General features: G+C 34.5%; 1 protein-coding gene across 1 annotated transcript; it reads left to right on the top strand.

Moving 5' to 3' along the window:
• Nucleotides 1–26,412, top strand: LOC122040914 (nuclear pore complex protein NUP88-like). The gene is made up of 9 exons (XM_042600405.1): nt 1–510; nt 1,485–1,633; nt 10,443–10,565; nt 12,244–12,388; nt 14,875–14,936; nt 15,135–15,351; nt 24,207–25,127; nt 25,648–25,888; nt 25,963–26,412. The coding sequence occupies exons 1-9, from the start codon at nt 76–78 to the stop codon at nt 26,217–26,219; spliced, it is 2,550 nt and encodes an 849-aa protein (XP_042456339.1). The 5' UTR covers nt 1–75; the 3' UTR covers nt 26,220–26,412.
• Nucleotides 26,413–26,715: the final 303 nt, after the last annotated feature.

Consider the following 26,715-nt stretch of genomic DNA (forward strand, 5'->3'; position numbering starts at 1 on the left):
CGAAGCCTCGTCCACTTCGACGAGCCCTCCTCGACTGCGCCTGCGCCTGCGCCTGCAGCGTCATAGCGCACGAAAATGACGAGGATAACAGCGCCGGATGACGAAGACGGAGACGGCGACTCCCCTCCTCTTCCTACTCCTCCTCCTCCTTTTCGTCCCAGTCCATCAGCGTCTGCCTCCAGTAGAACTCCCTCACAGCGAGCGCCTCCGGACTTCCACAGCAGCTCTCCTACTCTTCCGTCGTTCACTTCCACCAGACCGCCACCTCAGTGGGTTCCTCTCGGCAAGCACCGTTTCTTCTCCTCTGTCGATGGCGGCGGCAGCAGCACCGGGGAATCACTGAATCATTACCCCAGAAGCAGTAATCTCTTGAGCTGGGATGCCGATTCCTCACGCCTCTACGTGTGGGATCCCCTATCCCAAAGCGTACTTCGCCTCTCCTTGCGCTTCCGCGACCCTGAACCCCCTTCCTCGTTATCTGCCGTCTTGGAGGCTGCCATCCCCTTTGAGGTCACTACTTTCTGTTATCGTCTTACTAATTTTGTGATCTTCTTTAAAAAAAATATTTTGTATGATGTAAACTCAGCAGTTGTTGAAGATCGTAGTTTTACCTTCCCTGCTCTTTATATTTTTGTCGAACAATTTGAATGCCATTATTTGATTGGGTTCTGTAATTATGTCTCCACAAAGTTGCCACCTGTTGCTTCAAGTTCGTCGTTTGCTTTTGTATTCCCGATCACCATTCTTTGATTTTGCTTATGCACTTACGCTTTTCTTTTCCTCTTCTTTTTTCTTATTTCTCTCCTTACTCCATCCAAAAGAAATTCATTCCTCTCCTTTTTATCTGGGAATACAAAATAGAATAATAGCATAGCAATCAACAGTGCATCTTATGCTATAGAAAGAAGTTAAGTGCAGCCATTCGTATTGCCAGAAAAAAGTGTCATTGATAAGGAAATAGAGTCAGCTTAAGGGGTGCGGCTGCTATTATTCCTTCTAGCAGGATGCAGTCTAAAATGTTGCTGGCAGATGTTTCTAATTACAAAGGCTGGTTATTATACAAGTACTGAAAGCTGCCTTAAAGTAATGGAGCATTTAGCATGCTTATCAATAGCATAGAAGAAATAGCTAAAATCAAGAAGATTAGAGATTCTTACTTAGTTGTTCTATATTAGCGTGAAAATTCACTATACCTTGTTGATTATATGTGTTCCAAGTTGGTGGATTTTTAAACAATCATGATCTATGCGGACAACATTATGACATATTTTTAGAAGTAAACCACAGGCTCTTATCTAAGTAATACTATCATGGTTCATTTGATTTGATATTGTTAAATTTTGTCTGCAGTTGATCTATTTCTTGAAGGATATCTCTTACTTTGTGAACTTCTACAAGTTTTATGTTCAAAACATTTTTCATCTGCATGACATATTATATAATTACAATTGATAAAATCTACTACTTTTATTCTCCTTGCACAGGTATTGGCTTCAGATATTCAGATTGAGGATAAGGTTGATCATATCTCTCTCAACATAGATGGATCATTATTACTTCTTTCAGGATCCAACAACGTAAGGATCATGCATATAAATGACAAGACACCTGCAATAGAACAACTGACATGCAGGTTGGTTAAGAGAACACTATGCTTCCCTTTTACTATTTTGTATTCTCTCTTTTACTTAATTAGCTTCTTAATGGTGGAACATGAAGTTTGCCTTGACAATATGCCTTTTTTGCGAAACTCAATGAACTCTTTTATATATATATAATATTTTTGTGGAAGCATGAGATGCCACGAAGTGATCTTAATTTTTTCTTCTACCAAGTTTCCTTAATGGTTTATCTCTTGCCAAATGTTTTAGCTTGGGAAATTGTTAATTAAAAGAAATCATTTTACTAATTTTTCTTGCACAATTGAATGTCTAAGGACCACATTTTGTTCAATATCACATTGGTTTGTGTTATCAGCCGGCGATGGAGTTTGTTTTAGTGCACAAAGATTATGGTGAAGAGGAAGGGTTGAGAGGCAAGAAGGAAGAAGGTGGGGAAGAAGGAAGAGAAGTTAGGAAGGGTGAAATAGTAGTTTACTTTGAATTTCTATTCTCTTGTTTCCATTGGTAGTGGTATCGCGAATTCTGTTGTCTGCAACATTCATCAGATTGCTAGTAATAAAAGCTGCATGAGTAGACTCTTATTCAATGTGCTAGATGACATCATTTACATATTTGTATTAAGAGACTTAGGTGCTTTAAGGTGTGGAAATTCCTTCTATGGGACTAAACAATTGCTCGAGTGAGGCATGAATTTTTAATTTCAAAAGAAAAATTATACTTAAATTATGTGAATGACTGGGATATGCAACTATTGAGTTTTCATATGAACAATTGTTAAAGTCTCTCAAGCTGTGATATGCTCTGGATTTATTTATTGGTTAAGAGACTATTTTTTGGGAAAGAATATAGAAAAAAGATTAAGGAAGGAGATCACAGTGATCGAAAATCAATTTGGGTTCATGCCTGACAACAACAGAAGCTATACATCTTCTACAACAAATTGAAAAGTATTAGGAGCAAAAATAAGATCTACATATGATATTCATTAACTTAGAAAAAGCTTATGATAGAGTCCAAGAGAAATTATATGGAGAATTCTAGAAAAGAGGTGTTAGCATAACATATATTAAACTAATTACGGATATGTATGAGGTTGTAACGATCAGAGGCGAATTAACTGAAGCATTTTCAATAATGATAGGATTACATTAAAGATCAACTCTGAGTCTCTATCTTTTTACACTAATTATGAACGAACTCACTAGATATATTCAAAATATAATACCGTGATGTATGTTGTTTGCAGATGATATTGTTTTGTTAGATGTGACACGTGAAGAAGTAAATACTAAACTAGAATTTTGGTGGGAAACACTAGAAGTGAAAGGTTTTAGGCTTAGTAGAATAAAGAAAGAATATATGAATTTAAGTTTAGCAATATTAAATGTAATGAGACAATTGTGAAGATAGGAAATGACGAGTTGTTTGAAATTGAGATCGTTAAGTATTTATGATGAAAGGATTGAGAGAAATGTCTTACATAAAATACAAGCATGGTTGAATTGGAGGAGAGCGTTGGATGTTTTATGTGATCGTAAAGTATCTCTAAAACTTAAAGGGAAAATCTACAAAATGACGGTTAGACCCAAGGTTTAAAATTTCGACCCGTGCCGAGGTTTCGGTCCTAGACCGGAACGATACGGTTTTGGTATCGTATCGTGCCGTGACAATATAGTTTTGGTATTTTTTTATTTATATATAGTAATTATTAGATAAATATGTTTATTGTGTATAATTTTTAAATAAGTTGTATATTGATTTAGATAAGTTGTTTAAACATGGTTAGAAAAAATAATTAAATATAGTTTTCTTTAAAAATGTATTAATTACTCGAATTAAAATTGATACATTATAATTATATAAATGAATTGTTTATTCATTTAATTAATTATTAGTTTAAATCTTATATATTTTAAATAGTATAAAAATTTAAAATATCAATTAAACAGTAAACAAATTAAAATAATAATAATAATAATAGAGTATCAGAATATAAATATGATTTATTTGAATTTTTTATTTTTTTTAAATTTTTAAATAAATTTAAAATAATAAAAAAGAATTTTTTATAATATCAATTAATATTTTTAAAAATTTTAAATATATTTTTATATATTTTATAGGGATAATTTAATTAGTGTTTATAAAAGTCTATTCAAAATATCATAGTCTAGTTGGAAATTATTTAATTAATTAAATCTTTTCTTTTGTGCAATAGTGGTCCCGATCCCGTCGAGCGAGTCCTGGGAGCAGTGCTCACGCGACACTTCCGCCGGCGGAGGAGGCGTTGAGTGACGCTTGCATTGCTAGCGAAAGAGTCGTGTGATGCTTTTGGCGGTGCCGGAAGCGTCGCGGGATGCTTCTGGCGGCACCGGAAGTGTCGTGTGATGCCTCCACCGGAAGCGTCGCATGACGCGCTTCCGGCGACATAGAGGCGTCGATCACTAGTAGATGACGAAGGCGAAATTTGTTTGCCTGTTGTGCCGGTTTCGCTTCCTCACCGGAACGGTAAATTCCGATGGTTTCGGACGGCACTGCACGACACTTCAAACCCTGGTTAGACCTGCTATGTTATATGACGTTGAATGTTGAACTATGATTTGAGCATATGAGCAAACGATAAGAGTTGCAGAGATGAGGATGTTAAGGTAGATGTGTGAACATACGAGGATGGACAAAATAAGAAATAAGAACATTAAAGAAAGCCAGAGTTGCATCTATTTAAGACAGTATAGACATGTACTTAGACGACCAATAATGCTTTAGTTAGGCGATTTGAAACTATGACAAATACATACATTAAACGAGGAAGATAAAAAAAACTTGGTTAGTAATAATAAAACAAGATAAATTTATTTAAGCATAGATAATGATATAATAGGAGATAAAGGCCAATGATATAAAATGATCTATATAGCCAACCCTAGTGGGATAAAGTTTGGTTGTTGTTGGTGTTGTAGACTAGATTTAAAGGGGAGTCTTGGCATAATAGTAAAGTTATTGTTGTGCAACTTAGTGGTTACGGGTTCGAGTCGTTGAAACAGACGTTTGTAATGCTGGTAAGACTGCGTACAATAGACTCTTCCCTGAGACCTCAATTGGCGGTTCTAGTTGCAGAAACAATCTCTTGTAATGCGTAAGACTACGTACAATAGATCCTCCTCGGGATCCCATATTAGTGGGAACTTCATGCATCGGGCTTTCTTCATATTGGATTTATTTTAAGTGTAAAGTTATTATTCAATATATAGTTATAAAATTTGAATAGAACTGTCTGGTCAGATTGGAAAAATCCAAATAAGAACATTCAGGAATTTGAGTCTACTCATATATAAAGAACGCAAAAGATCAAGTTGGATTGGTTGACTTAGCCTATCAAACACTAACCAAAACTCTCAAATTTCCTTTCAATGAAAGTAATAGATTGACAAATTTGTCCTTTTATTTTGATAATTCTATCACATGTAAATTTTTGTTAGGGTTGTGTACCTAACAATTTAATAATGTCATATTCTTTATATTTAATATTTTATAATTGTATTTGTTTTTTTAATTCTAGCTGAATTATTATGATCTTGTTTACTTTTAATCTTTTGTTGTGCATATCATTGTACGTTGTTTCACATAATCCTCTACCTACGCAGCTTATGCTGCTGCATATGCTTATACAACGACATGCTATAGGATATCTTATCACCACACAAAAAAATATATATTTCCTTGTTAGAGGTTTTAGTATCAATTGAGTTATTGGTGTTGTCAATTTAGTCAAACGTTAGTATTTTAGATTTAGGGTTATGCAAAATTAAAATGTTATGTGGGAATTTTGGTCTATGACTGAAATTATACGATTCTTATGTCTTATCGGGTTAATACGATTTTGGTATTTATTTACTTTTAAATATAATATTTTTTTTTTGTAAATATTTGAGAGCAATAGATTATACATTATTATAACAATCTCAACTAGCTTGTTAATAGAAAAGGAGCATTGCGTATTAGATTCGAGCATTAGTTCTTACCACATCCTTGGAAGATCAACACTATAATTTTTTAAAGATTTAAATTAAATAATTATTCTAAGATATGTGATATTTACATTAATTTATATAGATGTTTATCAATATATCTCAATTCACCATTGGGAATAAAATTAATATAATTATCTTATAAGATAAGGATACATATATGGTCCTGAGTTATGATATAATGGATCACTATATGATGCATCAGAACTATAATAAAAAAGTTTTCATTATGATGGACTCGATCATAATCAATCTAGTTAAATTTCCTTGTATATCTTGGTCACAAGCTTCATTTGGTTTGGCGAGTTTCTTGAAACTAACACTTAATAGGAGTGCCATGACCATCACCTTGCATTGCATGTGTATAACCTTATCTGTCCACTGTTCAAGTGTTGAAGTCAAGGGAACATAAGTTTACCACACCTAGTGCATCTCTATGGATAATGCCTTCATTAATAGTTGTCATGTTGTTGACATCTCTATCATCATTTCAAACTTCTCGTTAAATTACAGAATGATCTTTAGTCACTCACATCAAGTTCTTGCTTCTTAATTACTTTGAGCAGATTATGATTGGTTATCAGTTTGCTTTTCTCTTGTCAACTACTTCCTATAAACCAGATTAGGGATTTTTCTCTCTTTACTAGAGATTACGAGGGCTTTGACTTTTCCCTTTAGCTGTGACCTTTGGTTGTATTTGGGGTTAAGACGGTTGTTTTGGTTGTAGTTGGGGTCAAGACATTTGAGAATGTTTCGATTGAGATGCAAACAATAGAAATTCAGGTCAAAAGACTTAACATCATCATCTTCCTTACCAATGTCTTAGCTTGCTCTACTTCAATTTGTTAGGCAAGGAATTGAGTTCGTCATGATGGATATCTTGGTTCATCAAGTAATGAATTTTTGGCTTCAACAACTCTTCATTAATCCATTATTGAATTATTATCATTCTGGACAAACCTTATATTAAATGTGTCTACACCACTAGACTCTTATTCTATTTCTTTCTATTATGACTTAATTTTAGCACTGAATATAATGAACATAGACTATTTTCTTTAAGTGATGATAAGAGAGGCAATTGCATAATTTCATGTGAATAAGTGAGGAAGTTATCAAAATGTCTTTCACAGCCGCATAATAATTATATTTGCCAAGAACTTATACTCAATTTTGAGGGTTGATCCTTTATGTTGTAACTATTACTTAGCTGTAAGATAAATAAATGAACAAAATTAAAATGGTCTTCTATATGAGTAGATGATGCCTATTTATAAATCATTTTATATTTATCAATATCTAATTTATATCGGTATGTGACTACAAAAACATCATAAAAAAGCTATACTCCTTGAAGTAATTAACTCTCATTGATAGTTTAAACAACTAATTATCTATTTGATTGTAGTCTTGATATTAACTTTGAGGGACACTAGAAGATAATCATTTGTGGCTAGGTATGTCAATATTAATATGCCGAATTAAGATAATAACCTAAAATAAACAAACATACATTGTTATCAATATTAAAAATTTATTAAAAGAATTATGTGATACTAAATGAATAATTTTTGTCATTTAGTTGTCTCATCAATATGATTATATCAACATAATTTTAATACGTGGTTGACGACTGTATGTGCTTCTCATGAATCAATTGGTTGAATGTTGCCCATTTGTCATTTCTTGTCCATGCGGATCTTGCGGAGAACAATGTACAAAGCTTTATTGTCACAAAAATCTATGCAATATAGTCCTAGAATCTAGTAGATCTAATAATTGGTTGTGCCACACCACCCTCAGTGCAGTATCAAGAAGTTTCTCAATTTTGGAAGTGAATATGCCCTTCAATTTGACTTTCTCCGGGGATGACTTAAAATGAGAAAGTTGCAAATTGAGTTACTTTTGGGTCATAAAATCTTCTTTTCAATAAGTTTACTCATTAATTTTGAACCTGATGACAAGTATAAAGGAATTTTATTAATGATTGTCCTTTTTTTATTACCTTTACCATCGAGATTGTCATGCCCATCATCATCAAATCAATGTAGTGTGTTGTGGACGATGACCAGAACAATGTTAGACGATCTTGCTTTAACAACTCTCTCAAGGTTGACACCATTGTTAGTGACCACTGACATTATATGTTCTACTCTTATCTCTCAAATAATATTATCATTAAGTGGTATATATAAGATGTATCACTATATTTTGCAATGACAATCAACAAATTTATGAAATATACTTGGGTAAAAATCAAAAGAGACCTCTCTTTTATTGGAATCGTCAAAACGACACCTCTTTTTCATTTATCATCAAAACAACGCCCCATCCCTTTTTAGCTCATATTTATTTATGAAAATACCCTTGTTTTTGGCACTATTGTAGCAGCTATAGGATCATAACTAATCAATAGTTGTAGTAGCTATGAGATAGTAGCTACGGAACATAACTACTACAATCAAGGTATAGAATGTCGTTCCTTGCCGCTCGGCACAGACGATTTTTACCTTTTCGTCGGGCGGGTGAAATCGGCACGGGAGGCGTCTCCGTCTCAGTACCACAGGAGGAGTAGAGGATGCATCCAGCAGCGCCGGAATCATCAAGACGCTTCTGTAGGCGTCCCGCAATGCCTTCGGCGTCGCGGGACTCCTCCTGTGGCGCCGAAGGTGTTGCTGGAAGAGTCCGACGACCCTTTCGACGCCTCTAGACGCGTACGACGACCCTTCCGGCACTGTCGGACGTGTTCGGTGACCTCGGACGTGTCTGGTGACCCTTCTGGCGTTGTCGGACACCCTTATTTAATTAATTTAAATAATTTCTAAGGATGTGTGATATTTTGAAAGAACTTTTATAAACCCTAATTAAATTATCCTAATAAAATATATATAAAATATATATTTAAAATTAAAATAAATTTTATTAATTATATTCTGAAAATTTAATTTTAATGTTTTTAAATTTCATTTAAATTTTTTTAAAAAATATAATAATTCTTATTTATATTCTAATATATTTTTTATTATTTTAAATTTCATTTATTTTTTTTTTAAATCTAGATTTTTTTAAAAAATTCTAATAAATTAGATTTATATTCTGATAATGTTTATTATTTTATAATTTTTTTCCTTGATATTTTTTTACTATTTCAAATATATATTATTTAATTAATAATTAATTAAATAAATAAATAGTTAATTTATATAATTATTATATATAAAGTAATATCTTGTATTAATTTATATACTTATTATTATAGATAGATCCATTTTAATTCAAGTTATTGATATCTCAATTTTATTTAAATAAAACTATTTTTAATTATTTTTTCTATTAATATTAAGTTGCTCAATAATTGAGAACTTATATAAAATCAATATACAACTTATTTTTATATATACCATAAACATATTTATCTTATAATTATAATTATGATATATAAATAAAAAAATATCGAAACCGTATCGACACAACACGATACGATACCTAAATCGTATCGTTTCGGTCTGAGACCGAAAACTAGGAACGGATTAAAATTTTAAACCTTGACTACAACTACACAATTGTAGCAGCTACGATCCCATAGCTGCTACAATTACATAGTTGTAGCAACTGCGATCTCGCAGCTACTACAACTATGTAGCAACAATGATCCCATAACTGCTGCAATATAATGTTGACTAGTGTTGACCAAAGATAAAGTGTCTATGTTGTAGCAGCTATGATTCATAGCCGTTCCAACATTAGAGACTTGCATGACTGATGCTTTTTCCTTAATTTTGAAAATGCAGAAATATACTTAGAGTATTTGACTGAATATCTATGGAGTTGTTATTGTTATTCTTGATAGTCGATAGCATAGAGTGATTGCTCAATTAGAACAGTGGAGATATAATTCTGAGTTGAGGGATAGTGATATCAAATTGCTTCTGGTCTATACTAGAAATGTGCTTCATTTCATTGTTGGTGACAAACAAAGTTCATGATTGCCATCAGATAATTCTATGCCAAAAGTTGGTCTCCAATGTTGGGAAAGTCTGTGCTCCTTTTCTGAAATCAAGTCACCTTATGTTTTGAGGTTATAGTTTCTTTTATTTTTTTTGGGGAAAAAAAATAAAAATAAAAATAAAATAAAATAAAATAAAATAAAATAAAATAAAAGAAACCATAACCTCAAAACATAAGGTTATGGTTTCTTTTATTATTGCACAATATGTTGCAAAGTCTTTCTATTAGATAGGAAAGCTATCATGCTTGCCATGCCTACTGCGATACCTTACGTGAGTGCCAAGTTCCTAGACAAATGCTCTCCTAAAGTTGGATTGAAGCACCATTGTATTACCTATACTGTCCTGGACACCTAGGTATGTGCCTGGTGCCATTAATGACAGGATAGAATATCTAAATGAAAGAGAAAGATGCAATCTGAAAATCAAATCATTGTAGTTATCTTTAACTTATTGGATTGTTTGTAGTAGTTTGTTTTGACATCTCACTTATAAGTCTGTGATGAACATATTTTCCCTTGGTTAAAATTTTGACCTTTTGGATTAATTTGGTGTACACAATGATATGGTGGTTAAACTAGGAAAGTCTCCTACGATCAATAAACATGCACATTGGCTATTCTCCTCATTCCCATTTTTAATATATTTTTGTTCTTGAAACTTATAAATGAGTTTTGCATTGGGTCATGTTAGTTATTACAATCTAAACTCTGAACTACCCAAATTAATGGTGTTTGTTAATGTTGGTGTTTGTTAATGTTGGTGTTTGTTAATGTTTCAAACAGGACAGACTCTGTTGCTGCTCAACTATTTTGTGGCCTAAACAATGGCCTACAAATTTTACAAGTATCCTGGCATCCATACAGCAGTTGTCACATAGGCATTTTATCATCAGATTCTATCTTCAGGTAAGTATAAACTTCATAAATATCCAAAGTTAGTTTCTTGTGTGATGAATCTAACAGCTATACAATCTAACTGCTGCATAATCTAGGTGCTGTTATTGTCATGTTGTGGTAGTTAAACTGCACTGTTATTCACTAATTCTGTATTACCGTCTTAGTTATTTATCGTGATATCAAAATTAATCTTGATGGATCTAGGCATCTAGCAATTCATAATCAAGAAACTTTCTGCTTCTTTTATTGTCTTTTAATATTGCATCTCCAGCACATAAACCAAGCTTCTAAATAGCTTGTGCCCAATTATTCATGTAATTGTTCAAGTTTGTTTGATGTCTATAACTAGGCATGTTGGATTTTACTGCATGGTTTAAAAGAAAAGGAGCATACTAGAACGTTTAAAATCTCAAACCATATTGGTGAACTATATGATTTGGGTACCATATGTTCACACCCTAGTATGATTTTGATAATAATAATAAATTTATTCTATCATTTATATCAAATAAATTTACCTAATCCTAATTTATTTATCATAAATTATATAAGCTAAGTTGTAAATCATATAACAAATTATATAACAAATAAATGTGTACAATCTTGGCACTGGGAGATACAACACCGAAACTTAAAGTCGTGATTTGGAAGTTTGAAAAAGGCTTATATACTACATAATGAATAGGACGAATTTTAAGGGGTGATATTGAACATACAAGAGAGGCTCTCTTAGCCTTTCATTTAGAATAAATTCATATACTAACATCTACTCTTGATTAAAGCAGAAACCCACTAGTGATTCTAGGTTTTTGTGATGAATTCTTGGCAACAACTCAATATCACGCTTGAATTCAAGTGCACCTTGTGTTGATCCTTGATATGCCCTCCTGATTGCAACTGTTTATCTACGTGGAAGCATTCCTCTTAGACAAGGGAGTTGGGTAAAAGAATTTCATTTTTAGAGTGTTTTCTTTATAGATGTTTGGCATATGATACTCAACAATTACCATTCCGTAACCTCTAGAACCAATGTCATTGGACACCAAAAAGTTATTAATGCATCTTTTAAGTTCCTCAAAAGAGAACCATCTTTCTCCCTTTCAATCGTGGTGCTCCATTCCTTTCATCTCCGTTGTGTCATAGGAGGAGGAGGAGTATGAGGTTAAGGACAAGGTGGACAAGGCAAAGGAACATGCGAATAAAGGTGGAGGAACAGTAGTAAGAGGTAAATGGCAAACCTCAAAGAAGTCTCATTGTGTAGCCGGTTCTCACAATTGTGCCCTTGCTGGCGTGATGTTTGCCTGTTGCCTTCACACACCATGTTGCTGTCAACCAACAATGTGACATAAGCTAGGCATGCAAGATTTAGATCATTGAATTAGATTGGGCGATGTTAAGACGGTTGGGTTTTTTTCCTCTTGGTTATTTTCTATAGCCAGTGTTGTGTTAATCGTAGAACTGTTTCTTTTTTAACTTGCCATTTCAATTCTATGAACTCACTTTGCTCTATTTCGATAAACTTGGTCGGTAGAGATGTCCTTCTTCAAAGTTCCTTAAATTACAATGAGCTTGTGAGTGTACAATAGAAGTCATTTCTATTCTATGCTGCAGATGCTTCTTTTATTTGAAATTCTGATGCTATATGGTCATATTGCTGCTATCAGAAATGTTAAATTTTTATGCCCAGGCTTTTCAATTTGTCATGTGACGTGGAACATCCAGAGCAAGAATATTATCTTCAACCTACTGAACCTGGAAGATGCCAAAGTGCTGCATCATTCTGCCCTATGGCATTCTCATTCGGAGGTGAACATTTGTGGGATAGATTTTCTGTGAGTATTATCATGAACTTGATTCCAGAAACTGTGATATATTTCTTTTCTTTTGGTAGATTTACATCTATTATGGATGCAATTTGTTGTCTGAATTATATCATCATTGTCATCACATGCCCATGCCTAGTGTGGAAAGCCTTAGCCCCTAGAATGAAACTAGATGCTTTCCCTCAACAAGGTGAACATCAAACAAACAACTCATCTAGGTAGCCTTGTGTACCCTTAAATATGACTTACTTTATTACAAAGTAATTTGATCTAAATAAAAACAGACCATGTTAGAAAATACATTAATCCTATAAAATAAACTATTCATGTCGTAAATTATATTTTATTCTATTTATACTTTTTTGGGAAAAAAAAGTTCCATCTTTTGTAGAATACATACCCTGTTTTGCTTGTCTTATGAGTTTATATTATTGTAGAGGATATAAAAGAGACCCCTATCCCAGTTACATTCAAACGATAATTCAGTTTCTTTGATGGACATTACTTCTTATCTCACTGGATTGCTAATAGAGGCACTTAACCCCATGAGAGCCGCCTTAAATTCACAAATCTATCTCATGTCGCAGTTCATGGTATCAGAGTCCAGTTTCATTCTAGTCCATACCTAAGACCATCATGTTGCGTTGCTGCCCATCTCTGAGACTCCCCCCATGACAAAACCAACACTATCAATATAATAGATCATGATATTTGATCATATAACTAGTAACGTGTATAGACAAATCAAATAGCATTACAAATATTATGTAACTCATCTATCGTGCCTAGAAACAATAATAATGATGATGATCCATCAATTGTACTTATGTAAATGATGTAATTTCACACAACATGCAAATGACTTTATCTTGATCTATGTGACCAACACTATACCCAAGGAAAATGGCAATAAAACATCCTAAACAATCATCCCTATTGCTTCAATCAACACCTAAACAAGAGAAAAAACATCCTAAGTGGACTTGACAATCAGAAATTTAATCTAGATGGAAAAGCTCTATCTTGATGGCCTCATGAAGTTAGAGACACAATTCGTCTTGTTGCTAGATTGTGGAGTCACAAGTCCTAGAAAATCCTTGATGTCACTCTCGAATCTCCAGTCTCATATTACATTGTGTTGCCCATTGTCTCATTGCCTAACCATTCACCATTTTTATGTTGAAGTTGACTCCATGACTTAGTTTAGTATATTGCAAGCCAATATTTGGTTCTCTTCACACGACCTCATCCTTCTAGTCTATGTTACTTGGATTTGGATACAATAATTTGACACAGATATGGATCCAAGACATTATTTCTTTCAAAGTGAAGACAAACGAACTTCTTAGAAAAGAATCCAAATTTAGGACACGGGTCTTTATAGTGAAAATAAATTTGTTAGTTTAATCTATCTAATAATTTCTTAATATATAACCTAATAGATAAGATAATTAATCTCTTATGAAATAGGTATTGATAATCTATTCTAAGATTACATATTTTATGAAATAATTCAATTGTTACTAAATAGGTAATTTTCCTGGTTTTTGCTCATTCTTATTACAAAATCCATTTTAAGAATTAATATGTAAGATAATGTCCTAATTTATAAATACTATTAGTATCTAAAATATATACTACAAAAAATAAAAAAAGATAAAAAAGATAATGACATGAACAATTCATGAGGTATAAGCGATTAATTATTAAAAAGATACAATAAAGGAATTAACATGAAGATTCAATTGAGGAATTAGTGAATTAACTGATCAAGAAATGCACTGAAGGAGGATGGAAGCAGAGCTTAGTCTATAAGAGGAGCATGACATTACATAATATTGTTCATAGAATATAAACATTTCAATAAGTAAAAAATGAGTAAAGTAGATAACTTTGTCTAAATATTTATAATTAGAATGAGTATGGAAAAAAAGGTGATGCAGTGCTGATAATTATCTTCTTAATAAGACATTCAAACTAAGATGCCAACTAAAGGGTTTGTAGGCCTCTCTTCAACTGCACCACCAATTCAAAGTCATATTTTCTGCTGTCAGTGTAATGAAGTATACAAAGGAATCATTTGGAGTACCGATCTCTTCATGTCAGATTGAGACTCATCACAATATGGATATGGTCATCTGGACAATGTCAGGGAGTGATGACCCTATGATTATGAAAACTGGTTAAAAGTGGGTAGAATTTTAACTACATTGTTTAAATTTAAAAATTATATAAATATAAAAATTCATTTTTATATTTATTATCAAAAGGCCGAGGTCGCAAAAAATAAAAAAGAACTTCCAATAGTCTGCTTATATATTTATATATACATATATACTGATTAGATAACATTACCCATTATATCTATATGTAATATACTTTTTTACTTCCATTTATTAAATCTTTAAACTTATCTTTTGCTTTGGGTTGAGAAGTAACAATTTTTGTCTACACTTTCTATCCCGTGTGTCCTTAAAAGCACTATTCTCATGCAGGTGTTTTTTGTTTTTAGTGATGGCTCAGTTTTTGTCCTCTGTCCAATCGTTCCTTTTGGAAGGTAACTTAGAACATTTTATGTTGTTATTTATTTTTAATTTCTTTGTTTATCATACTATGATGATCTAATTGGGACAAGAAGTATCTGTGCTCATTAAGTAGAAATTTGATGGATCAAAAGATTAAAATGTGAATCCATTGGTGATGAAACATTGATGAGAAAGCTGACTCAAAATGCATTTGATGTTGATTTTTGCAGTTCCTGTCGTCGGTCACATATTGAAGAGATTCAGAGTGACATTACTATGTTTGGTTTGAACCCTTCGTATTCGGAATCTGTTTGCAATGCCCATCTGGCCATTGATTGGTTAGAAGCTACATATCCTGAGCTAAAGGGTCATTTAGTTGAGGGAGACAACACATTGGTCTTGGTGGCTCATCCTTATGCTCCAATAGATGCTTCACTTTCCTTGCAGGCACGTTCCGAGAACTTGCTTTAGATTACCTTTGAGTGTACTGTACTTCAGTGCTACATTTTTTTTTAAAGATAGACAAATTAACTTGATTCTGGAATATATGTGGAGCACGTAAAGTAATTTCTTCTGGAATCTAGTATAGTGTGACTGCATTAGAATGCAACTATCTTCTAACCAATTTTTTTTTACTAATTGAGCAATTTAATTAGAAGTAACATAGGTATTTGATGGGTAACTTATATGTTTATGTTTGAAATTTGAATAGTTGTAGCTCAAAACTAGGACACATTTTTTTTTCTCATCTCTTGAATTTCTTGTGCTTTTGGGATATCATGACTTAGCTTACTATTGTTGCCTTTTTCTCTAAACCATACATTTCTAGTGCTTTTGGTTTAAAAGAATAGTTATTCTATTTATTATGAATTCCTATTAAATAATAATTTATATGTTTAGAGAAGTGTCCATACCCCTCAAAATGCAGTGTTAGTGAGTGTAATTAGAGATGAAAAGAATGTCTATTTCTTATTGAAGAGGAGACATATTTATATACAAACTAGAACCCATATTAGGAAACTCTAATTAGGCTAATTTACAATTAGCCTAATTAACACATATATATTAACTAATTTGTACCAATAATATGGTAATTATTATATACATATATAGTAACTAATATATACAAATACGGTAACTAATATATATGATAATACTCCCCTTGGAGTATAGATATTAATCATACCCAATTTGTTACAAAGATAATCAACCCAAACCCCATTTAAAGTTTTTGTGAAAATACCCCCGAGTTGTTCTCCAGTCTTCATATATCCGGTAGAAATCATGTTTTGTTGAATTTTCTCACGAACAAAATGACAATCAATTTCAATGTGCTTAGTTCACTCATGAAACACAACATTTGATGTAATATGAAGAGAAATTTGATTATCATACCGCAGTTTAGCTGGTACTGAAATTTTAAGTTCTACTTCAGTCAAGAGTTGATATATTCATATTATCTCACACACAAACTGTGCCATAGTCCTATATTTCCATGAAACTAAATTTCCTCCAATAAAAATACAATAACCTGAGGTGGATCTTTTATCCATTTTAGAACCTACCCAATCTGTATATGAAAAACATTCAATATATGTGTGCCTATGATTTTTATATATGATACCCCTTCCGGTGTTCCCTTCAAGGAACACAAAATTTGTTCTAACGCTGTCCAATGATGAACGGTTGGAGATAACATAAACAACACTAATCGAATATGCAATATCTGGACGAGTTACGGTAAGGTAATTTAACTTTTCAACTAACATTCGATATCTCTCAGGATGTTTAAATAGTTCCTCATTTCCAATGAGATACATGTTCTGAGTCATTAGAGCGAGCACTACAAGATTTTGCCCCCAATTTTCCTATCTTAGTTAATAAGTTAAGGATATATTTCCTCTGAGATAAAAATATACCTTTTTTACTCCTCATAATTTCAACACCCAAGAAATATTTTAGCACTCCTAGATCTTTCGTATGGAACTGAGTATGAATGAAAGATTTAAGAGATGAGATCCCCGTAGCATCACTTCCAGTGATAACAATATCATCTACATATACAACTAATAGAATGATACCAGCTCCTGACTACTTGTCAAACACAGAATGATCTGATTTGCTTTTCGTCATACCAAATCTTTGAACAATCTGACTAAATTTTCCAAACCAAGCACGAGGACTTTGTTTCAACACATACAAAGATTTTCGAAGACGACAAACTTGCCCTGACTCCCCCTGAGTAATAAAATCAGGAGGTTGCTCCATATACACCTCCTCCTGAAGATCACCATGAAGAAAAATATTCTTGATATCAAGTTGATGTAAAGACCAATGATGGATAGCGGCTATTGAAATAAATAATCGAATAGATATTAGTTTTGCAACAGGAGAAAATGTGTCAGAATAATCCAACCCATAGGTCTGAGCCTTTAGCAACAAGACGAGCTTTTAATCTAGCAACTGACCCATTCGGATTGACTTTAACTGTGAATACTCATTTGCATCCAATAGTCCGTTTCCCTGAAGGTAGATCAACTAAGTCCCAAGTGTCATTGTCATCTAAAGCATTCATCTCCGCTATCATTGTATCTTTCCAACTAGGATAAGATATGACCTCACTCACAGTCTTAGGAATAGAAATAGAATCAAGTGAAGCAATAAAAGAATAAGAAGAAGACAAGCCATTATAAGAAACAAAAGAATTAGGATAAGTACAGTGTCGTTTACCTTTGCGTAACACAATAGGAAGATCGTCATTTGGGACTGGATCTGATGATGAAGTAGTAGGTGCAGGATATGAATCTAAAGGGTGACGCCTGGAGTAGGTTTGCATAACAGGAGGTTTGACAAGGGCTGGTTTCGGAACAAGTACGGAGAGTGTGATAGAATACATCAACAAATCCTCCTCCTCCTTTTGATGAGTCAGAATAGGTGAGGATGAGAAATAAGGTTTGTCTTCCATGAATGTAACATCAATTGAGGTAAGATATTTGTTAATACTGGGACAATAACACCTATAACATTTTTGAAGTCGAGAATAACCAAGGAAAATACATTTCAAAGACTTGAAATCTAATTTAGTGACATGTGGACGAACATCTTGAACAAAATAAGTGCTACCAAATATCCTAGGGCTAATAGGAAACGACGACTTATTGGGAAAAAGGATTTTGCAAGGGAGCTCACCATGAAGAACAGAGAATGACATGTAGTTAATGAGAAAACATACTATAAAAACTGCATCAGCTCAGAAAGATTTGGGAACATTCATTTGAAATAGAAGGACCCGTGCAGTTTCAAGAAGATGTCTATGTTTTTTTCGTTCAACTACACCATTTTGGGATGGGGTGTCAACACAAGATGTTTCAAGAAGCATGCCATTCTAACCCATATAAGACTGGAATAAACTAGACATATACTCCTTGGCATTATCACTTCGCTTAGTATGGATGGATGAATTAAACTGAGTTTTAGTTTTGGCACAAAAGACACAAAACAGAGAAAATAACTCAGAACAATTTTTCATTAAATATAACCAGGTTACATGAGAGTAATCATCAACAAAATAAACAAAATATCTAAAACCAGGATTATATAAGACAGGACAAGGACCCCAAATATCGGAATGAATTAATTCAAAAGGAGCAGTAGCACGTTTATTTATGGACTCGAACTAAGACAGTGATGCTTTGCAAACTGACATGACTCACAATCTAATGAAGACGTCTTACCATATCGTGGACCAAGCTTTTTGAGCAAAGATAGATGCATCAAAAGAAGGGAGCACAACTACAATATCGTGGGCAAGAAGAAGACTGAAGAGAAGATTGTTGCGGGTGCTAGGAAGGGTGGTCAGATCTCTCCTTCTAGTCCGAAGAAGATGTCAATCGGTCGGATGGATGTGAGCTGCGATATGTGGAGACTTCTCTTCTAACTCAAAGATAGAAGAAGAGACCCTTAGCTTTGAACCTGGCGGATGAAGATGGTTAGAGATGATCCTTCCGGCAGCGGTAGTGGTACTGGACGACGAGAAGAAGTAGTGTCGTGGCTGTCACGACAAGAAATGATCACAATCAAGAAACTAGGAGGTTGGTACCGACAAGCTTCAAACCCCTGATCCTAGCAACGACGATTAGGGCTTAGCTGCACAAGTATATGGCAAAGTCAGCAACAAGGAGGGAGGAGGCAAAGGACGGGATCTGGATAGGCGTTGGTGACGAACACGGAGATGGAGACTTGGTGTTGAGGGGGTAGCATAGGGGACGGAGGCCTGCAACCTTGGTAGCCTTCACGATGGCGCGAGACGATGGTGCGAGGTGATGGCGCGTGATCGAGAAAGCTAGATGGTGGCTGGTGGCTGATCATGAGGACGACAGAGCAGCGATGGCAGCCGATTGTTTGTCGTGATGCCTATTGGTCGCACGACGAACAGAGCACCTGCAAATGAGAAATGACGGAGAAAGAAGAAAAAGAAAAGAAACCTAATTTCGACGGGAGAGGAGATAGAATCCTAATTTAATTTTTATGGTTCTGATACCATGTAATTAGAGATGAAAATAATATCTATTTCTTATTGAAGAGTAGACATATTTATATACAAACTAGGACTCATATTAGGAAACTATAATTAGGCTGATTTACAATTAGCCTAATTAATACATATATATTAACTAATTTGTACCAAGAATATGGTAATTATTATATACATATATTGTAACTAATATATATAAATATGGTAACTAATATATATATATATAGATAATAGTGAGGAATATTTTCTTCGTTAGACTGAAAGGGAAAGTTTATAAGAATATATAACTCATTGTACTCTATGGATAGAGTGTTGATGTGTTAGAAAACAAGTATAAAAAAAGTTAATGTAGGGTTAGGAATGCATGCTAAGATTTTTTGTAAAATAAATTCTATAGTTTAAAGATCTGATTCTATTATAGTGCAAGATACAAGGGGTAGAAGGATAAAAAATATTAGTGAATGAAATTTAAAATGCAATTGATTTGAATATTACTAGGGAAATTGCCTTGAATAGAGTAAATGAGGGATAAGATTTATAGTTGACCCTAAATAGCGAGGGCAAACATGGCGTAATAAAAATAACAAACACAACATGTAAAAAAAATCATTATCAAGTATTTGGTTACTAGCAAATGATTCACAAATTAAAAATCCATTTGTGGCCAAATCAAATGCAACTTGTTGGTACAATCATGTTTCAAGTTGCTCGTGAACAATCAATATGTTTTGATTAGTAGGCAAAGGTTTACATTTGCCTTAAATTCTTAAGTCAATATGTGTCAAATAGGTTAGGTTGACTACTTGAAAATTGGGAAATTGCGACGAGTGTTGATATTAGAGAAATCCAACAAGTGTTGGCAGTGGGCGAAGTCCTAGCAGGTCACGTGTTGACCGAATGCATGGTAAGTGGAAGTCTCGGTAAGTCAATGTTGACTAGATGCTTAGTAAACAATGTCATGGAGGTAAGGTCTCTTGCCAAGTGAAACTTTTAGTTGATTAAGGTTGTTCAAGATCTAGTAGACAAGGTGTAGGATCGTTACGCATATGGGGGGGTGAATCACGTGGTTTTTAAAAATCTATTTTTTTGGTTTTTAACGCGAGTACGCAGTGGAATAAAATAAAGCAGAAATTGAAAAACACAAATAGACGAGGAGTTACATGATTCGGAGCCTTCGACAACTCCTACTTCAAGACCCACGATCCCTCGGACCGTATCAACAGGCAATCCACTAAAAACCTCTTCCGGAACCGTCAGAAAAGGGAATCAAATACAAGTACGGAAAACTAGGAAAGTGTAACAGCCTACACTTTCCTTTTGCAAGTATGAAAAATGTACAGTAATATTAAATCGTTACCAACACTTTTGGAGTGTAGAGTCTGACTAGGCTTGTGTGTTTGTGTCGGTCTACAGGCCGCGGTCGGATGTCTCGGAGTCGTAGCGCAACAACAGAGCATAAGAGTTGTTGAAGTTCGTATGCAAGTTGTGTCCTGGAAGCTGCTCAAACAGGGCTTATATAGGCTGTTGAAGGCGCCTCCATCTTTGTCTGAGGCGGCTCCAGCAACAACCTTTATCCCTTTATCTTCGGAAATGATAAGCAACGCAGACTGCGGTCTCTATTCGTTTGAGGGCGTCTTCCAGGCACTCCGAGGCGCTTCCGCGCCAAGCTCCAGGGCGTCTTCAACCATATGGAAGGTGACTTCGCTCGTTTCCGTGCAGGTCTTCGATCAAGGCATCCGAGGCGCCTCCAATCGCTCAGGAGGCGTCTCGAGCACTATCCACCTGAGTTTCTTGTTCATTTTTGCTTTTGCAAAACACATTAGTCCAAAAACAAAGTGTAACTTACAAAACAAAGTTAACACGATAATAACATAGCATTATTAATTAGATCCTATCTGTCAAGACCAGGATCTAGTCATGGTCTCAGTTTAGGTATCCAAAATAGACCTAAACCGGACCTGCGCTAAAGTTCATAATTGGGACTTGTCCTCACTACAACACTCTCCTCCAGTGACTTACCTTAGTTACCATGCAGAATCACTTAACTCTACTTTGGTCTATCAGGTCTTCCTGCCAATTGTTAGGTCCGCAGATCCAACCGGACTTCAGCCAGTTGCCAGGTCCCACGGATCCAGCCGGACTTTCCGTCAGACATCAGTTCACTCTTTGACCTATCTGGATTTTTACACTAGCTATTAGGTCCTCCAGACTTAGTTGGATTTCAGCCTGGTGTCAGACCAATCAAGTCCTACACACTTAGTAGAAAGATTAGATCATAACACATCTAACTTTAGTCCATTTGTCGTTCGTATCATTGGTGTCAACTGCACTAACACAAGGAAGTCTTGGAGGTGTGACCTCTTAGAAGGAAAGTCTAAGTGAGATGAGAATCTACTAGGGACTTGGACTTTGATTTTGGGTAAACCTTGACTTAGAAAATAACCCAGTCTTAGAGTTAGTCATAGTCGATGATCCACTCAACTGAAGGCTTGGTTTAGTGGACTTGTAAATGAGTCCACTAGGCAGCCGACCTAGGCTCCTACTAGCGAACAAAATGTTTTTGTTTGTTGCCGAGTCAACTGGGTCAACTGCTAATCCAACACAAATGCTAGAAGATCGTTGATTTGCTAGAAGATCATTTGACTCACGTATCCATTGGTAGACCGAAGGCTAATGCAGTCATGAAAACAGTTGGCTGGTTTAAGTCAACAACAAACTGTTGGCAGAACATGAAGGCTATGAAGAAGCTTGGAAGGGTTTTGAAGGCTAATAAACTGCAACTTAAGTGAATAAAATGGAGTGAAAGTAGTGCTAAGAAAAGCTCTGCTTTGTGTATTTGTTGTTGTTTCACTTATACTATGTTATTCTTGTTGTTGTAAGGAAAGTTATACGAGGAGAAGAAGAGATAGAAGGGACTCAAACCATGTAAAAGAGGAGTGTTTCGGGTTTAAAATGAAGTGAAAGAAGTGCTAAGAAACACTCTGCTTTGTGTATTTATTGTTGTTTCACTTATACTATTGTTCTTCTTGCTCTTGTTGTATGGAAGGTTATATGAGGGACTCAAACCATGTATAAGAGGAGTGTTTATATTGCTCATGGTTTAAAATTCCGTATCGTGCCGGGCGAAATGGATGAAATTTGTTATTCCACTTGCCGCCCAACATCGGCACCGTAAGCCACATCGGGGTCGTCAAGGTGTCGTGATGGGTCGCGAAGGCACTGCGATGGGTCGCAGAGGCATTGCGATCTCGCATTTTTTTATATATTTTTAAAAAATTTTAATATTTAAATCAAAATTTTTATTTGTAATTAAAATATTTTATATTTTAAAAAATATTGAAACCATTTTGGCATAGTACGATATGATACCGAAACTGAATCGTTCCGGTCTGAAACCGAAACATCGATACTTGTCGAAATTTTAAACCATGATATTGCTTGAGTTTGTTATTTGTGTTTTGAAATATCCCCTACATAACTAACTTTTATTATAGACTCAAGTGAGTAATCTTTCAGACTCCCCTCTAGCTTTACCAACCCATCCAACAATTGCAACCTTAAATGACCTTATTTCAACATTTGCAACGAATATCAAAATATAAAATATAGTATAAAAAACCCATAAAATATTATGTTAAACATAATTGTAATTGGACTTTGTTGATTCAGATGTTGATCATGGTATCGGATGACATTATGCCATTTTTATTTAATTATTACTCATGGGTACTTGGTATGGTCATTTGCATGCAATCAAATGCTAGTTAATATTTTTTTCCCCAAAAATCTCTCCGGTTTTTATCTTCCTAATTTCTTTTCAGGTTTTCAGGTAAAAGATCAGTTTCACATTTGTTTCTCTCCCTAGTCTGTATTGTTTTTGTAGATCTCTACTTATAGGTTTTACATTCAAACCATTATAATTTTGTAAAACATGGCATAATGAATTATAACTAGTAATTAACAGTGGATAGAATGTGGTTTATTGATTTGCTAGAGAAATCATCTTATACATGGAGTCTTTATCCCCTTTTGTATTCATATCAAATATGACACTCAGATACTAACACTTCGAGTAGATAGTTACACATGTTTTTTGGTCACGTAGAAAATTTTTAGAAATAGCTGTGTCACACATTTGGATCTGGCCCTTTATCGGATACTCATGCCCAAGCCCTACTATCATAGGTGAAATCCAAACCAAAATGATACTTTGAAGCTGTAATTTTCCAAATCGAAATGGAATCAAAACCAAAATTAATGATAATGGCATGGCAAGCGAGCACTAGAAACATAGCTGGTTTATTATGTTGTGAAGCTAATTTCATTGTCCTACCCTGGTGCCTACTTATGAACTCACTGTTGCCAAGGATATCATTTGAACCCTATATAAAATTTTCTTTTCTTTTGACTCTTGTCCTTATCTTGTTCGTCAACTGAATAGTACAAATGAAAGTATGACAACTACACTTTTTATTCAGAAATGTGGCTTAAAGGTAGTGTCTGTTAGAAGTTCCATATTTGTTTGAGAATTGATCCTATTAACATTTGAAACTACAAAACCGCATGCTAGTCTTGATAACTATAATACTTGTGCCCCTTTGTCACTACCATTAGCTCATCAAGTTTAATATTAGTACTTTTGCTTCTATCTTCTTCATGACATTGAATATCATTACTATAAGGTTTTCAACTTTTTTTCTTCCAATTATGATTTCTTGTGTAAAATGCCTTTTGACTACCATAACATTATTCAGTCTTGATAATCCAGGGACCTCTTACTAAAGTTTATCTCCGCGAGGGAAATACCAATTCTGAGGTGGACAGTGCAATTGGCGAAGGCAGGGTAGTTGGCTTCCTTTACAAATCTGTAGGCAAAGATTCTGTTCTTATAATTTCTTGGAGTAGCGGTCAGTTGCAGATTGATGCACTTGCAGATGAAGTCCAACCGCAGTGGAATATTGACGCTTCTCCTCACATTTATCTTGATTCAAATGGTCATATAAAGGGCATTGCTATGATATGTGAACCTAGTCCAAGAGAAATTCTCAATGAAAAGCTTTGTCTTCCATTGTCTAATATCTCTGCTACAGATAAAACCAACCTCGGACATCCTCCTCATCTAGTACGGCTTGCTATTGTTGACTTAGCACTGCCAATGAATGTGTTACATTGTCTTCCTTTGTCTTTATTTCCTGACCCACTACTGACTCATCGATTTTATTGCCTTCATGGTGGGGGAATAGATTTGATTGCTCTGCAATTCCTGCCATTCACTGATCTGGACCCTGGTACAAATGTGATTGGAAAGCCTCCTTCAGTGTACCCTATTATAGATACATGTAGCAGTAAATCTTGCTCAACCGTTTTTGGTTTCGCCCCAATCGCTGATTTGTATGGACACTCTCAGATTGTTAGCTTACTGTCCTCATATGAGTTTGTTGTGCTAGAAATGGAGGCTTGGGATGAACTTCTGCACTTTCATTATGATGATGATGGAAAATCAAATGCCAATGCCGAAGGTCATATCCTTGATATCTTAAGCAAACGAGTTCTCACTGGGTCAAAGGCCATTCCTGTTCCTTCTTCAACAAGTCTCCGAACATTAAATGCTGATTCAATAGATGGGCGAGCAACTCTTCACCATTATATTAAACTTTTCCGTGAGAATTATGTAGAATATGGACATAAGGTATTGTGACGCTTAGCATTATTAGAGAAAATATTATTTCTCAGCTTTTCTGCTTTCTAATTCTATACACAGATTCAGGTTGGCATTAACCAGTTTAGGTGAGAAATGATCATTTACCTATAAAATTTTCTTCTTAACTCAATCGTAATTAAAAAAAATAAATCTACTTTTCTGTTATCTGGGCATAAGTTTCTCAATTTTGTTTCATTGCTCTATCTGAGCAGACAACGGAAAATGGTTATTTGTTGTACTCGTAAGCTGTCTTTGCTTCTCTTTTTATCAGTGGTTGCCTTTTGTCTCAATCATCTCACTTGAACTTATAAATAGATGGGCATCTTAAATAAATATATTTGTATTTAATTCACATGGAATAGTTAGCTGAATCTTTTTTTCGTATTGATTCATAAAGGATTGCTTATTGTATGTGTTGCTTATTTCATTTCAAATTTCTTACAAACATAAAGTTGTTGACTTTGTTTATATGAACCTGTGATTTTTCCATCATGTTTTGTCTGCTCAGGTCTATATTGAGCTCAAAGAACACTCTGGCTATCTGCATAAAGTTCTCAAGGAACAGCACAAACGCTTGAGTGAAGCAAAACAGTCTATTGCGAATGCAGAAGCAGATATAAAGAACAGGATTGTTCGCGCTTTCAAAGTCTATGAGCTTTTGGATCAGCGTTTACAAAATTTCAGAAGCTTACCTGGAGCAAACAAAAAGCCATTGACACGGGCAGAAAGTGAATTCAAGGCCGAACTCGGTATGTGAAACTCAACAAGTAAAGATGCTGACTTGCATTCCATCAAGTAACATATTTCCTTTGCTTCTTTACAGATAGGTTCGCGGAGGTAGAGTTGGATGCCTTACATTCTGCTATTCAAGCTTTGAGTGCGAGGCTAAAGAGATTCTATCAATCTTCTCCTGCTAGTGCAGGAAATCCAATGAGGCAAGCGGCAAAGAGTCGCAAGAATGTGTCAGACCAGCAGTTGCTACAATTGAGATCATCCCTTGAAAGGCTCTCGCTTCTGAACAAGGAAAACATAAAGAATCTAAAACAAATAGAAGGTGCGCAAAAGAATCTGGAAAAGTAGTACAATTTTGTGTGCATAACACAACATTATCATGCATCTATAATTTGGATCACTGTCTATTTCAACACGGTACATCCCATAAGATGGTAGAGGAACTTGAGAACACTTACCAACTCTAAGCACAAATTTAATTTAAGTTGTCACTGATAAAATTTACAAAAGTGACCGATTCTCTATTGATTGATTCCTTATCTTTGTAAAAGTAGCAATGTATTCAACCACAAACATATACTGAATCAATTAGTTAAAGTTGCCAAATATTCAAATCATTCGCTTTTGGCCCTCCGCATTCGCTCGTGCCTATCAAATCGATTGTTACAGTGTAACAATTGAATCAGATATTATATATCAGCACAATAATGTCTCAAATTGATTAAAAAATTTGATTCGTGTTTAAACAATTATTGCTCTTAATATAACATATGAAAATGGTGTTTAAGGGTATGAATATAATCAGGAAAATTAAACAAGCATATAAAATTTGTTTTTATGTCAT

Source organism: Zingiber officinale, chromosome 2A (genome assembly GCF_018446385.1).
Source record: "Zingiber officinale cultivar Zhangliang chromosome 2A, Zo_v1.1, whole genome shotgun sequence".
Lineage (NCBI taxonomy): Eukaryota > Viridiplantae > Streptophyta > Magnoliopsida > Zingiberales > Zingiberaceae > Zingiber > Zingiber officinale.

Excerpts from the sequence above, each read along its gene's own strand:
- LOC122040914 (XM_042600405.1), top strand. The coding sequence starts at position 76 with ATGACGAGGATAACAGCGCCGGATGACGAAGACGGAGACGGCGACTCC. Across the intron at positions 15,352-24,206 it reads ATGCTTCACTTTCCTTGCAG|GGACCTCTTACTAAAGTTTA; the intron begins GCACGTTCCGAG and ends TTGATAATCCAG. Across the intron at positions 25,128-25,647 it reads ATGTAGAATATGGACATAAG|GTCTATATTGAGCTCAAAGA; the intron begins GTATTGTGACGC and ends TTGTCTGCTCAG.